Consider the following 13,389-nt stretch of genomic DNA (forward strand, 5'->3'; position numbering starts at 1 on the left):
AGATTCTTTGGGACATTCTACATAAAATATATTTTTTGATATTTTTCAAAAAAGAAGTTCTAACCGATTTAAAATTCGAAAAATGGGAAAATACGCATTTTCGGATTTTAAATCGCTTATAACTTTAAAACTATTAACTTTTGGGAAAAATAACACGAAACCTATTTTATTTAGAATGTCCAAAAAATCTAAAAAATATATTTTTCGGAGGAAAATAGGAGATTTTTGGAAATAGTGCGTGCCGCACCGGCAAAAAAATCAGATGGACACGCATAATTAATAATTAAATAACAACGGTGTAAATTGAAGTTAGACCCGATCAGTCTACAGAATCTTGAAAACGAATGTTGGCTACAATTTAAATACTTGGCAACCTCAAAAATATTAATTTAAATATGAGTTTTTAAGCCTTGAAAATGCGTATTTTCGTATTTTTCAGATTTTAAATTGTCTATAACTTGAAAACTATCAATTTTTGAAAAAAAAATCACAAGATACCTTTCTTGTTTAGAATGACCCAAAAACCCAAAAAAAAATATTTTTCGGGTCAAAAAAAGGTGATCTTTTGTATTTGTTTAAAAAAATTGTTTAAACAAGTTCTGCCCAAAAATTCCGCCCGACACCCTTGAGATTTGTTTAAAGGGGACATTTTTGAATAGGAATCCACAAAGAAACCGAATCAGAAATTTTTTCAGACGGGAGCGGTCTCACCACATGGAATATGTATTAACTTATGACATGCCACCAGAAAATAGATTCAGAACCTTTTTGAATGTATATTTAATTTCAAAAAATGTACATAACTCACACTAAACAAAATAATCTTTTTTTAAGATCTTATACACTCAGCAATTGAGTTTAGTTCCCGGAAAAACAACTGAACCGCTAACTGCCATCATCAGAGACCTTTACAAACGACCACGAACTCTCAAACAGATTTGTCGAGTCAAAATCCATAATTGCTTAGGACGCCGGCCAGGACTTTTCATCAACAAACTAGATTTGCCCAATCAGCTGAAAGATTATTTGTTGAATTTTCAAATGTAACTGTTAAGAAGGTAGAGAGACGGAGAGAGAATGAGGACGTAAGAAATATATCTTATAATTCTATCACAATCTTGTATATAGAAGCGTATAACTTAAAAATCGCGTTGAGTATATAGAGATTTTGACAGATACCTGTTGATATTTGGCAATATTTTATTCTTTAAGAAAGTTGTTTACTTAGTTATAACATTAATACCCAGATATTTTACACGCCAATGAAGCAAAAGGAACTAAGAAAAGCATAAGTTATTATTTCTTTTTAATTTAATCGTTTTTCTTTGCTTATTTTAGTTCCTACTAAACCATAATATGAATGTATTAGTGGTGCCTGGTCATTTCACATACTACTACTTTGTCATTAAATTTTCACTAATCCAATTTAAGAGTGATACTCTACACGGTATTACAGGACGTTTAGACGGTTTCACCCCTATTCAGCGGTCCCCATAATCGCGTTCCCCGATTGAGCGGTCTCAATACAGCGGTCCCCGTTTCAGCGGTACCCCGATTCAGCGGTGCCCGATTCAGCGGTCCCCATAAAAGCGGTCCCCAATAGAGCGGTCTCAATAAGAAAATAATAATATGATAATGATAAGTAATTAGTTTTATTGTAGGATATTATTTTAACCTATTCTTGTTTGAAAATATACAGGTAATATCTAAGTATCTGGTATATACCCCAGTTAATAGGGAAAAAAATCATCGATTTCACGTAAAAATGTTCTACAGGGTTTTCAAAGTTTTAAACGGTAGATGAGGGATAACTGATGATAATTCCATGAAGACGTACAGCTGATTTTGCTTTTTTTTTAACAATTGTAAAGAATGAAAAAAGCAGTTTTTTGACTATAAAACGTTTCTTGTACATTTTAGAGAAAAATTTTTCAAATAAATGTAGATCTTAAAAAGTTCTTTAATTTGGTAGTAAGCATATTGTAATATATAAACAATTGATCGAGATAATTGCAAAAAACCCTCATTTTTCCAGTAAATTATAAATATTAATAACTTTACTTTTTTGCGCAATGACGTAAAATTTAATGACTTTAAATTATGTCAATTAATGAGTTATTTAAGTGTGCTAAATTTCAACCAGATAGACCAAATAGTTTATAAGTTATTCAATTTGTTTAGCCCAGAGAGCAATTGTTTATACAACTGTTCTTGCCCTACAGTGACTCTGTGAGATATTTAGCAGATCGCAGTCGATTATTTGAGACTTTAATTTGAAGACGTATTAAAAAATTTTTAACATTTTATTGAAATTGTTATTAAAAAAACTGTTTGAAAAAGGCCTGACTTTTTAGCTTATAAACAATTAGAATAACTTAGATATTTTTTGTGTTCCGTGCTTGCATGTAGGCTCAGTGAAAAGCTGATGAAAAAATGCATATAAAAAAAGAAAAAATAATTTTATATGACAAACAGAAATGAAGTTAGCATTTATTTTTTAATAAATCATATTTCCGTTGTTCATACAAACTAAGAGCTGAAAATTGAACAGATTGTATATGAGAATCTACATTTTATGATCCAGTTTATGAACTGCCTATGCAGTGAAATAATAAAAAGTTGTGACCCTTTAAAATGATGGAAAATCATGGAAAAATCAATTGATTACATTTTTTTTAATGATTGAATTTTACAATTATTTCGTAAGAATTCTGTAAATTTTATTAAATAAAGTATATTATTAAGATAAATATATAATAAAAAATACACATTAAAAAAGAAAAAAATAGTTTTACATGACCAGTAGAAATCAAGTTAACATTTGTTTTTTAATAAATCATATTTCAATTGTTTACAAATATTAATAGGTGAAAATTGAACAGATTTTATATAAGAATCTACATTTTATAATCTAATTTATGGATTGTATATGCAGTGAAATAATAAAAAGTAAGGACCCTTTAAAATAATGGAAAATCCCTGAAAAGTAAATTGATTACATTTATTATAAAAGTTATTGAATTTTACAATTATTATTATTTTGTAAGTCACTTACACACGTAAAAACATGTGTAGTTCATATGCTGTCAAAGTCAAAGGTGACTTGACAATTTATTTTCGGTATGGTGTGGACTAACTGGATTAATCAATAATTGTGTTCACATATGGAAACCGTGAAATAAAGTTAACGCTGTGGCATTTTTTTTAATGCCTTTTTGCATTTTGTCAAACAGCCGTTTTAAGTGCAACAAACCGGTGTAATATTAGGAACTTTAAAAATGGGGCGTAGAAAAAGCTCTTTTTGAGTAGTGGTTGTAAAAAAAATGGATTTTACTCACTGTTTTTTTGGTGCGGAAAATGTGATTTTCCGCATGCTAGTAGAAAAAATATTTTTTTACTTCTAACAAATTGATTTGATAAACCCGCTCTCCCTCTTTTGATAGGTACCCGCAGAATCATCCTAAGTAAATTGGTTTATGTAGAATAATGTTATAAATATTTAGCCTCTAGGATAAACCTTTACAATTTTACAAAAACTATTGCATGAATTAATTTAAAAAATATTTTGAAAATTATTTACTATATTACCCTACTTTTTATGCAATTGCAAAGCAATAGGGTGATTTTGTGACAATTTATTGTTTATTTTATAAAATTCATTTTTTATTGTTAAAACTACTGTCCCCACGAGGGTCCTGTTTTTACTCATTTTCCTGAACGATGCCTTTCAAACGGCATGCTGCAGAACCAAACGCCGGCGCTGCTGAAACGGGTCGGTGGAATCGAGAACCGCCGAAACGGGGACTGCTGAAATGGGTACCGCTGAACCGGGGACTGCTGAAAAGGGTCGGTGCAATCGAGAACCGCTGAAACGGGGACTGTTAAAATGGGGTCTTACCGTTTAGACATACAGAGGTAGAACAGTAATGGTATGGAGTGGAATAATAATCGGTGGAAGAACGTACCTCGTTTTTCCAGACCGCATCCTCACAGCTCAGTAGTACCTCGACATCATTCTATAACCTATCGCTCGTCCGTTTGCTACTGCGGTTGGTCAAAACAAAGAATACCCCAACCAACCTGTGTTGGGTGTGTATTCTTTGGTCAAAACTTCCACCTTATGCATGATAATGCTCGTCCACATGTCGCACGCGCAGTGACAGACTGGCTTACAAACGACGGACGGTATCGATGTGTTGCGTTGGCCAGCACAATCCCCCGACCTGAATCCCACCAACCATGTATAGGACATGCTTCAGCGAAAAATTACTTTACATATGGGTAACATATACACGCCGTTTCGTTTCCGAGAGCGTCTGATAGAAGAATTGGTAAACGTACGTCAACGGGATATCGACAATCGCATTTTGTCTATGAACGACAGATGTAGAGTCGTAATAAATCAGGGTGGATGCCATACTTTGTATTAATTTTGTTTTTGTTTTTATTTCAAGCATATTTTGTGATGACCAATTTTTTTTATTTGTACTTTTCGTTATTTTTGACATTTCAACAATTTTTGTTGTTTATTAAATACTATTAATCCCTACAAATCGATTACTCTTTATCCAAAATAATTAAAGATAAATTACATCTCTTTTTAAAAATATACCTAGACTTTTCCGATGTCTTTATTTGAATCTTGTTGCTCAGTTTCGTTTCATTTTTGACACAATACATATTCAAAAACTTTTCTGTAATCAATAAATACATTCATCTCCCCACATTGTCTCTGAATCAGTACATTTAGCTAAAAGCGTTCTTCTGTTCGTGAAACCAAACAGTGCCGAATCCATTAGTTGCTTTTTTGTATATTCGAGTGTGTCTTATGTACAGTAACACCTTAAAAACATCATATCGGCCTAACCATCTCCGTCTGATAGACATGACACAAATTCCTTAATAACTCAAAAAATTTTCTATTTTATGTTAGAATTTTCATAACCGAGTGACCCATATGTAAGTGTCTAAATGTTTGTTTCTAAAGAAATTATTGTTAAATATTAAAGTATCAAAATAAATATAATCGAATAAAAAATATTGATATTAGTACGTTACCGTACAAACATGGACTGTTTTATAAACAACTTTTTTAGGGAATACGAAATTGAAAAATATTCTAAGCAGAAAAGTTTGCACTATAAGTTTTTAGACGATTAAAAATTATTGTTCCTTCTAATCATTCAATATGTATTTATATTCATTAGCTATTAAGAGAAAATCAGCGTCTATACCTCGTTTTTAAACTAGGAGGAGTAATTCAAATTTACTGCGCCGTCAAATTGTAATTGGTCCAACCGCAGGCAAGTTTACACCATCAACTTTTGACACTATTGACATTTATCAAATTTTGACACTAATAGCATTTGAAATTGATAGGTTAATTGCATAAATTATATCTGCGGTTTTTTGTGTTTTTTGCGTTATTCCCTTAATTTTTAGATTTTTAGTCTACATTTATACAGGGTGTCCCCGAAAATAGTGCGTTCCTTTAAGGTATGGATATAATACACAATGTAGAACAAAAAAGTCCTTTAACATTTTCTTCTAAAGTTAACCGTTTCCAAAAAAAATTACATTGTTCGCCATATAAGCAAACTTTTATTTTCATAAAATTAACTAATTTGGCATCACTGTACAAGAACTGTTTGTGATTTAGTTTATTGACACCACAAATATGTAGGTTAGACAGGTACACCTACAAAATAATTGTACCACCCCATGTTTGAAAATCCAATAAAACAAGAATTTGTTTGTTTAGGATGAAGACAGGGTTTAATGTAAATACTTATGGCTAAAATTCTGCAACTATTTTTGAATTGTGATTGTCTATGTTTAGATTTTTGTATACATAGTTGTCAGATTTCAATTTGCATACCAAAATGTATTTTGGTTTTTTAGCCAAACAGTTGCATTTAGAAAAAAATGTTATAAGACTTTTTTGCTCTACGTGGTGCCTTCTACCTATACCTTTAAGGAACTCACTATTTTCGGGGACACCCTGTATAAAAAGCGGTTGTTTTTACAAATTTTTAGCAACATGTTAGTATAATATAATATTTATGGATTACCGTCAAGACCGACATGATCAACCAAACATTACTGTGTGTGATGCTGTCTTGTGAGTTTACTCCTCCTGGTTTAAAAACAGGGTATAGAGTCATACTAATATTTAATAAGTTGACATAAGGGCTTGATTCCTGCCAATTTAGAATGATTCATTACAGCGTAATTGCTAATGCTTCGCCATCTCTGGAAATAATTCTTGCCATCTCTTCTTCAAAAGCGTAAAGGAAAGGGTAGACTGTTGATCATTGCAGTAAAACAGATATGGAAAGAAAACTACTACACATTGCCTGAATTAATGTTTTCAGTTGATCTACATCAGTCTAGCTAGACAAATAAACAAGACCTTGCATTTTAGAGAGGAATGGGGAATAAAAACAAGCAAACCAAGAATAACCGATGAGATGTGTTTGCTCGAGAGAAAATTTTAAAGATCCAGAACCTTTCTGTGGTATCACTGCTGAAGATTCTACGAAAAGCGAGGTTCAGAAATGGCTGATAAGGAATCATCAAAAGAAATGGGGAGCCACTCAAGGGCAAATCCAGACTAAAAAAAAATCTCAAGAATATTGATAAAAAAATTCTCGAACACTGATGAACCTTAATAAACGACACATCAAAACGGTCACTGAAATGGTGATTGGACATTGCCGTTTAAGAAACCACCTATTCAATCTAGGTAGGGTGAATGAACCATGGTGCAGAAAGTACGAAATGGGAGAAGAGGCTGCCATACATATGCCATTGTAGTGTGCTAAGTGATGTAAGGCAAGAATTCACTGGTCAACTGAGGTTTGAGACCAGAAGAGATCCTAAAACTACCAATATGAAAACTGTTGGCCTTTGTTGAGGCTACAGAACTTATTAGAGTTTGAGGAAAATTGAGGTATCTTACGACCAAGTTACAGAGACTAATAAGTCTCACCTGATTTAAGAAGAAAAAGAAGAGATGTGTTTGTGGACTGGAATGCACAGTTGTTATAGATTGGTTACTTTATGTTTAACAATAATTTAATTTATAAATCTTAAATTTCTAATGGCAATGGAGAATATTTCGAATGGAATCGAGAGAGCAGAGGATTCTAGAACAGGAAATATTTACAGACCCCAGGTTGACTCAGCCTGAATAAAAGTAGTATAGTTGCCAACAAATTATTGCAGCAAAATCTTATGTTAATCTTATTACAAATCCAGTTGTATTTTAGTGGTGTCGTTAAGTTTCGAGAGGTAAACATACTGAATAGCACACATTCAGATAACGAGGAACTTTGTGAATGTGGAGAAATATAGAATGTGGAGCACCTGAGAGTATGCAGACTTTACCCATCACAGTGCACCCTCGATGATTTATGGCTCGCAAATATAATGGGTGTAGATGTAGCCCGATACTGGACAGAAAAACTATAGTCGGATCCAGACTCAAAAAAGTAAAGTGAGTACTGAACAGCAGGTATAATAATTAAACGTACAATAAATTAACATTTATTACTTTCTAGCTGTTCTGGAGACTTAAAGACACCACTCAAAGACAAATGACTTTGTAATAAGCTTAAGCTAAGCTTCTGCAGTAACTTGTAGGCAACTATACCTTGGGGTGTATAATCAGGGGTAATAATAGGCGGTTAAAGCGTAGCACTGACACTGTTATCTTTCTTGGATACCGTAGGCTCTCGAAATAGCAGACTACCCTGCTATAATCGCAAAGCCGCGTTATCGGTATAAAAGGGAGACTATTATTATTATTCTTTAATAAAAAATAGATTTAGAGTGAAATACGAAGTTGGGATTTGAGTTTATGATCCGTGTTAGATAGATACTACTTTCCCCTAAATAATGACCATTCATCGCTTCTTGACATTTATTATCTTGGCATATTATACTATGACCTATTTTAAATTAAATTATATTTACCTTTATAAAAAAACTATTTTGGAAAACTGCAATCAAATTAACAACTAAATGCAAACTTTAAGCTTAGGATTATCGTCATAGTTATGGCGTTTATTTAAATTGTTTTCGAATCTGGTGTTTCCTGAGATCAGTTTTAAATTAATTAGACAATCGTTTAAATACAGGTTATTATAGATTTTACAAAAATCCAGCCATGTCGATGACTAAATTGCAATATTAAATTTCAGGTGAACTCCATAGCAGATAACTCAAAAGGAGAGTAAGTTTCTTTTCCACTCTAACTTGTAATACCAAATCATTCCTAAAAGCGTTTGCTAGCATATAATACTGAATTTTAGAGAATATATACGGGAACGAGGGGTTGATATAATGATTTAAACCCCAATATTTGGCTAAATCTTAAATAAATCTGGCTATACAATCATGTCTATTCTGTAACTCATTTCGATGATAGAAGTAAGGAAAATCGTATAAAAGTGGCTAAGTCGAATAGAAATAGTCCAAATCGGTATTCCATAACCATTTTGGAATCTCTACAATCGGAATATTGAATAGAAAGGTCTTCGACAGCATTTACTCTGTCGAAATGAGTTTTCGATATCGGAATTTTTCGCATTTTATTTTATTTTGATGTTTATATTTTATATCTACTAAAAATAATTTGTTACTTCTTATTTATAATTATTATTTACAGTGTTTATACCTTTTTGTAGCTGCTTAATTTTTTAGTCTGCGGTGTGATTTATTTAGATAATTCTATATTTAATTTAGACATGTACGCGTATGCATTTAACCTAACCTTAATTTATTTATATTTGGCATCTGAATATATTATTTTGTGTATGCCCGTCACAGTGTTGCCATACTTTTTTTGTGAAATTTCTTGTACAATTTCAATCAATGGTATAATGTGCAAGAATAAGATTGTAGAAGAACATTTAAAATATAAAGATATACTTATAGCGTTAGTTGATAAATATATACCAGTATAGATGTATATTTATCAATCAACGCTTATAGTCTGAACAAATTATAGAAAAAAGGCCATTTTTGGGAAAAGTTGTTTAACAATTATTTTAGCTGGAATCAATCTTAAGATTGCATATTAATGTCGATTTTAATTAATTAATTAATAATAATTGGACTTCTCCAAATCAACCACCTCCCTTATCATCAATACGTTCCTGATAGAATGCTTGAAAACGACGACTACAAGCTTTACTGTACTCACTGTGCTCACAGACCAAACATTGGCACACAATACACCGGATCTCATACTAGTTAATAAACTTACTAGGCAAACAACATTAATAGAGGTGGCGATACCTAACAACAATAATCTGCGTGTTAAGCACAACGAAAAGATCGCCAAGTATAGAGATCTTGAAATACAAATAAGGAGACAATGGAGAATGGAAAGTACCCAGACAATACTCATTATTCTTTCTACTACTGGAGTCATTCCGAAGAGCCTCATCGAAAACATTAACAAGCTGGGTCTAAATGAACATCTTTTCAAGACTTTGCAGAAAGCTGTGCTGCTCTCGACGTCCATATGCGTACAAAAATTTTTGGGAGATACTCCGGCGTACCAAGTCACCTAGGGCTCGCTAACACGGAAAGAATCCCACCAGAGCTCAATGCTTTTAATACCCTAGGTATCTGGGATGAGTGAATTTCCCCTTAAAGGGAGTGTGGGCCGTATGGCTAAATCTGAATAATAATTAATTAATAACAACAATTTAAATCATCTTTGATTTAAAAACATTTATAAAACTTATCTTCATTTATCTTTTTTATTTATCAGTTTATATTCTTTTTTATAACAATTTTAATTAACTTTGATTTAAAACCATTTATCCCCTTTTAAGCCTTTTGTATCCAGTATTGAAACTGATATTTTACTATTTACTTTTCAAAACTTTTCTTTTTTGGTGTTTCAAAACTATTTTTTTAATGCAACTTTATGTAATGTGATAGTATGAAAAAATTGAGAATATGGCAACGGTGTCATATTTCAAGTTTAGAACCAGCAAATAATACTCCATCCGTTGGATGGAGTATTCTTTGGATTTGGATCCAGTAACAAACAGGTCACAGAACTTGTCACAGAACACTAATTTCACTTTTCAGTGCGAGGTTGCCACCACCTTCTGACCGCGTCAAATAGAATTTGGCGTTTTCGATGTACACTGATTACGATGTGAGTTACAGGATGCTAATGAAAACACGAAAATGACGCGAAATATCAAACATTCCAATTTCGGGTAATTACGATTCGACATGGTCATTTCTATTCGATTTGTTAAAAGTTACAGAATAGGGCTAAATACAACTGTGGAGAAATATTATTAAATACAGTAGTGTTATGGATTAGAATCTTACATTTAAGTAAACAACCGAGGCAAGTTGTATTGCATTTAGTTTGTCGATATTCAGTTTAAGCAAGGCCGCTTTTAATGTATTTAAATAATTAATTAATCTCGAAATGAATCTCAAATGTTTTAAAATCTTTTTACTTGATCTGAGGAATACCTTACCAGTGAATGTAGATAGGTACCTTCTTGTGTTTTTCTAGAGATATTAATAATTTAGAAAATAAATAAATATACATAAATATCTTTTGCATGTTGTGGTGGCAGATTTGCAGAATATAAGTCCTTGCTTGCTTGTTTATAAGTTGGGCTAACTGGGGCGATAGTGAAGGTACGAATTAGTATTTCAATAATGTTAGCATTACGATGGTGTAAGTACCACAAGTCGTAGCCACGAAAGATAGAATTTTATAGAAAAAATAAAAACATTGTAATAGAGTAAATAATTTTTGTTGATGATTTTGATGAAATCCTTTCCTTCGAAACCCTTGGTATACTACAACTCTCAGATAATCCATTGTACACTATGCGTCAGAGAAAACGGGCACCCCACAAAATGGGTCATTTTTGATGTCTCGAATTTCCTAAACCTGTTGTCCGATTTAAGTGACTTTTATAATATGTTATAGCCTTATTCTTTAACAATATCGCTGTAATAATATTGTTGCTAGACAGGTAAATTGCCATTGTATACCGGGTGTACCAATTAATCTGTGTTTTTTCTTAAAGTTCACCACACCCTGTGGAATATTCTAGCATTTATAAAATACTGAAATGAAAACCCAACTATAGCCTTAGGTTTTCTTAACATTCTGTTTTTTGATTCATTTGCTTATGTTGGATAATAAAAAAGTTACATACTTTAACAACTAGCCATGTTCTTCATCAATACAGGGAGTTTCTAACTCAGTGCGAAAAACTTGAAGGTGTAATTCTGCATGAAAAAATAATGACCGTTTGCTTTATAAACATGTCCGCAAGTGCTTCTTTTCTGAGATACGAGATGTTGATTTTTTTCTTACAAACTGACGATTTATTTATTGCTCTAAAACCGGTTGAGATATGCAAATGAAATTTGGTAGGTTTTAAGAGATAGTTATTGCACATTTTTTGGCATGCAATAAAGAATTTTATATTCTCCATTGGCGCGCATACGGGTCATATTACCGGCAGCTCTAGAATCAATATTTAAGAACACATGTTATGGGCATCAATATAGATGAAACAAATCTAAATCATCTGAGCTTTGCAGATGACAGACATTGTATTAATTGCAGGCAACTTACAAGACACCGTTTCTATGATACATTCGCTTAAAACTCTGTCTGAAAGAGCAGGATTAAAAATAAACTTGTGAGAAAACTAAACTTATGACAAATCTCGTAATGAGTGGAAATAAAACTAGTAACAATAATTCCATACCACAAATAGACACAAATATCTGGGATACGAGATCAAAATAAGCAGAAACAGTCAAACACATGAAATACAAAGGCGAATAGGTCTGACATGGGCAGAATTTGACATACTAAACCATATTCTAAAAAGTTCAATTCCCATGTGTCTAAAGCGAAAGTTCTATAACCAGCGTGTCTTTCACGTACAAACATATTTAACAGACACTACAAAAAGACCGTTCAAGAGCAAAGCTCGTTCAAGACGTCATCGAAACAATCACGACGCTTAAGTGGAACTAGGCAGGGCATTTAGCTAGAACACAAGACGGACGGTGGATAAGACTATTCATGGAATGGAGGCCCAGAAACTATAAAAGAAGCCGAGGACGACTACCGACCAGTGGCGGATCCGGGGGAGGGCGATGGGGCGATCGGCCCCCCCTCTCAAAATGATGCTGGATCCGCCAGTGCTACCGACTATACTAGAGTAGCGGGAAACTGGCTATAAGCGGCCCAGTGTAGAACAGAAAGAACTGAGGGAGGTCTACGTCCAGCAGTGGACGCGATTGGCTGATTGATGATAATGATCAGCTCATAACTTAGTATAAGCTAATTTCCTTTCCAGCTTTTTTAGCCTGTAACAAATTTTTGTTTTAGAAATAGATGTATAAGTTCCTCGAGATTTCCTAGTCTCTATATGCTTTGTAATGTGATTTAAGATGGAATAGACTCGCTTAGTTCAGTATGTAATTTGGACGATATTTGTGTGATTGAAAGATATTTTTTAATGTTCTTCTTTCCAGAACTCAATTGATAATGATTAAGAGTCTCTCTGTAGTATATTTGATCATGAAACGTAAGATATCTTTCATCATTTGTAGTCAGTGATAGTGTAACAGGTTATTGGATGTCGCCTAGGTAGTGTAGCATATAATACTGTCAACAAAAATTATTACCTCGGTGTCAAAATATATATCAGAAAGTATTTGCATTTTATAAAAGAAAATTCAAACAAATTAAACTTTAATGAGTAAAAAGCTTTGTTGAATATTTCTCTAGAAAAATACTGAAAAGTATCATTATGTAATTATAAAAATGTATAGTTTATATTACGTTATTATATTGTGATTACTGTTATGGCGAATTGGTAACCATATTTAAATAAAAATATTTATTAAAAAGTTATTTTCACTTTATTTTTTACCTTATAATGTGCATGTTAATTGACATCGCGATCATAATCTAAGCATATAAGAGAACCACAAGACATACCCTTCCCAAGGGTAGCAAGATAGCTTTTGCTATTGAAAGACTATGATAATGTCTCAATAATGATAAAGAACTAATGATGAACCGTTGTAAGTGAAGGCAGAATGTTAAGTTAGCGAAGACCCACCTCGGTTTAGAGTGCTGGAGAGAAGAAGGAGGAGGGCCAACACGAAGGAGACTACCGGAATCACCACCAAAGAACTATTAAATTTAAATATACAGGGTGTTTGGTAAAGAATGGGCCATAGATTAACTTGGGCAACTGCATTGGTCTGCAGGCTAAACTAAGTGAGGGTAGCCAGACATGGTGATAGGTTGGACAGTGGCAGCTGGCTGTTACAAAACTGACCATGCGGCGAGAACGATAGCCA

The 13,389-nt window shown here is 32.9% G+C and overlaps 1 protein-coding gene across 7 annotated transcripts in view; it reads left to right on the forward strand.

Annotated features, from left to right (window-relative positions):
- The window catches only part of LOC126878798 (ankyrin-2), a 113,700-nt gene extending 100,766 nt beyond the window's left edge, over nt 1–12,934 (forward strand). For 2 of the 7 annotated variants that reach the window (XM_050641695.1, XM_050641693.1), the window contains exon 12: nt 835–12,934. In XM_050641695.1, coding sequence (XP_050497652.1) covers nt 835–1,047 — 213 coding nt within the window. In that variant the 3' untranslated portion in view covers nt 1,048–12,934. The remainder of the gene's footprint in view (nt 1–834) is intronic. The other 5 variants (XR_007695787.1, XR_007695786.1, XR_007695785.1 and 2 more) reach the window with 5 other exon arrangements.
- Nucleotides 12,935–13,389: the final 455 nt, after the last annotated feature.

This window comes from Diabrotica virgifera, chromosome 1, assembly GCF_917563875.1.
Source record: "Diabrotica virgifera virgifera chromosome 1, PGI_DIABVI_V3a".
Lineage (NCBI taxonomy): Eukaryota > Metazoa > Arthropoda > Insecta > Coleoptera > Chrysomelidae > Diabrotica > Diabrotica virgifera.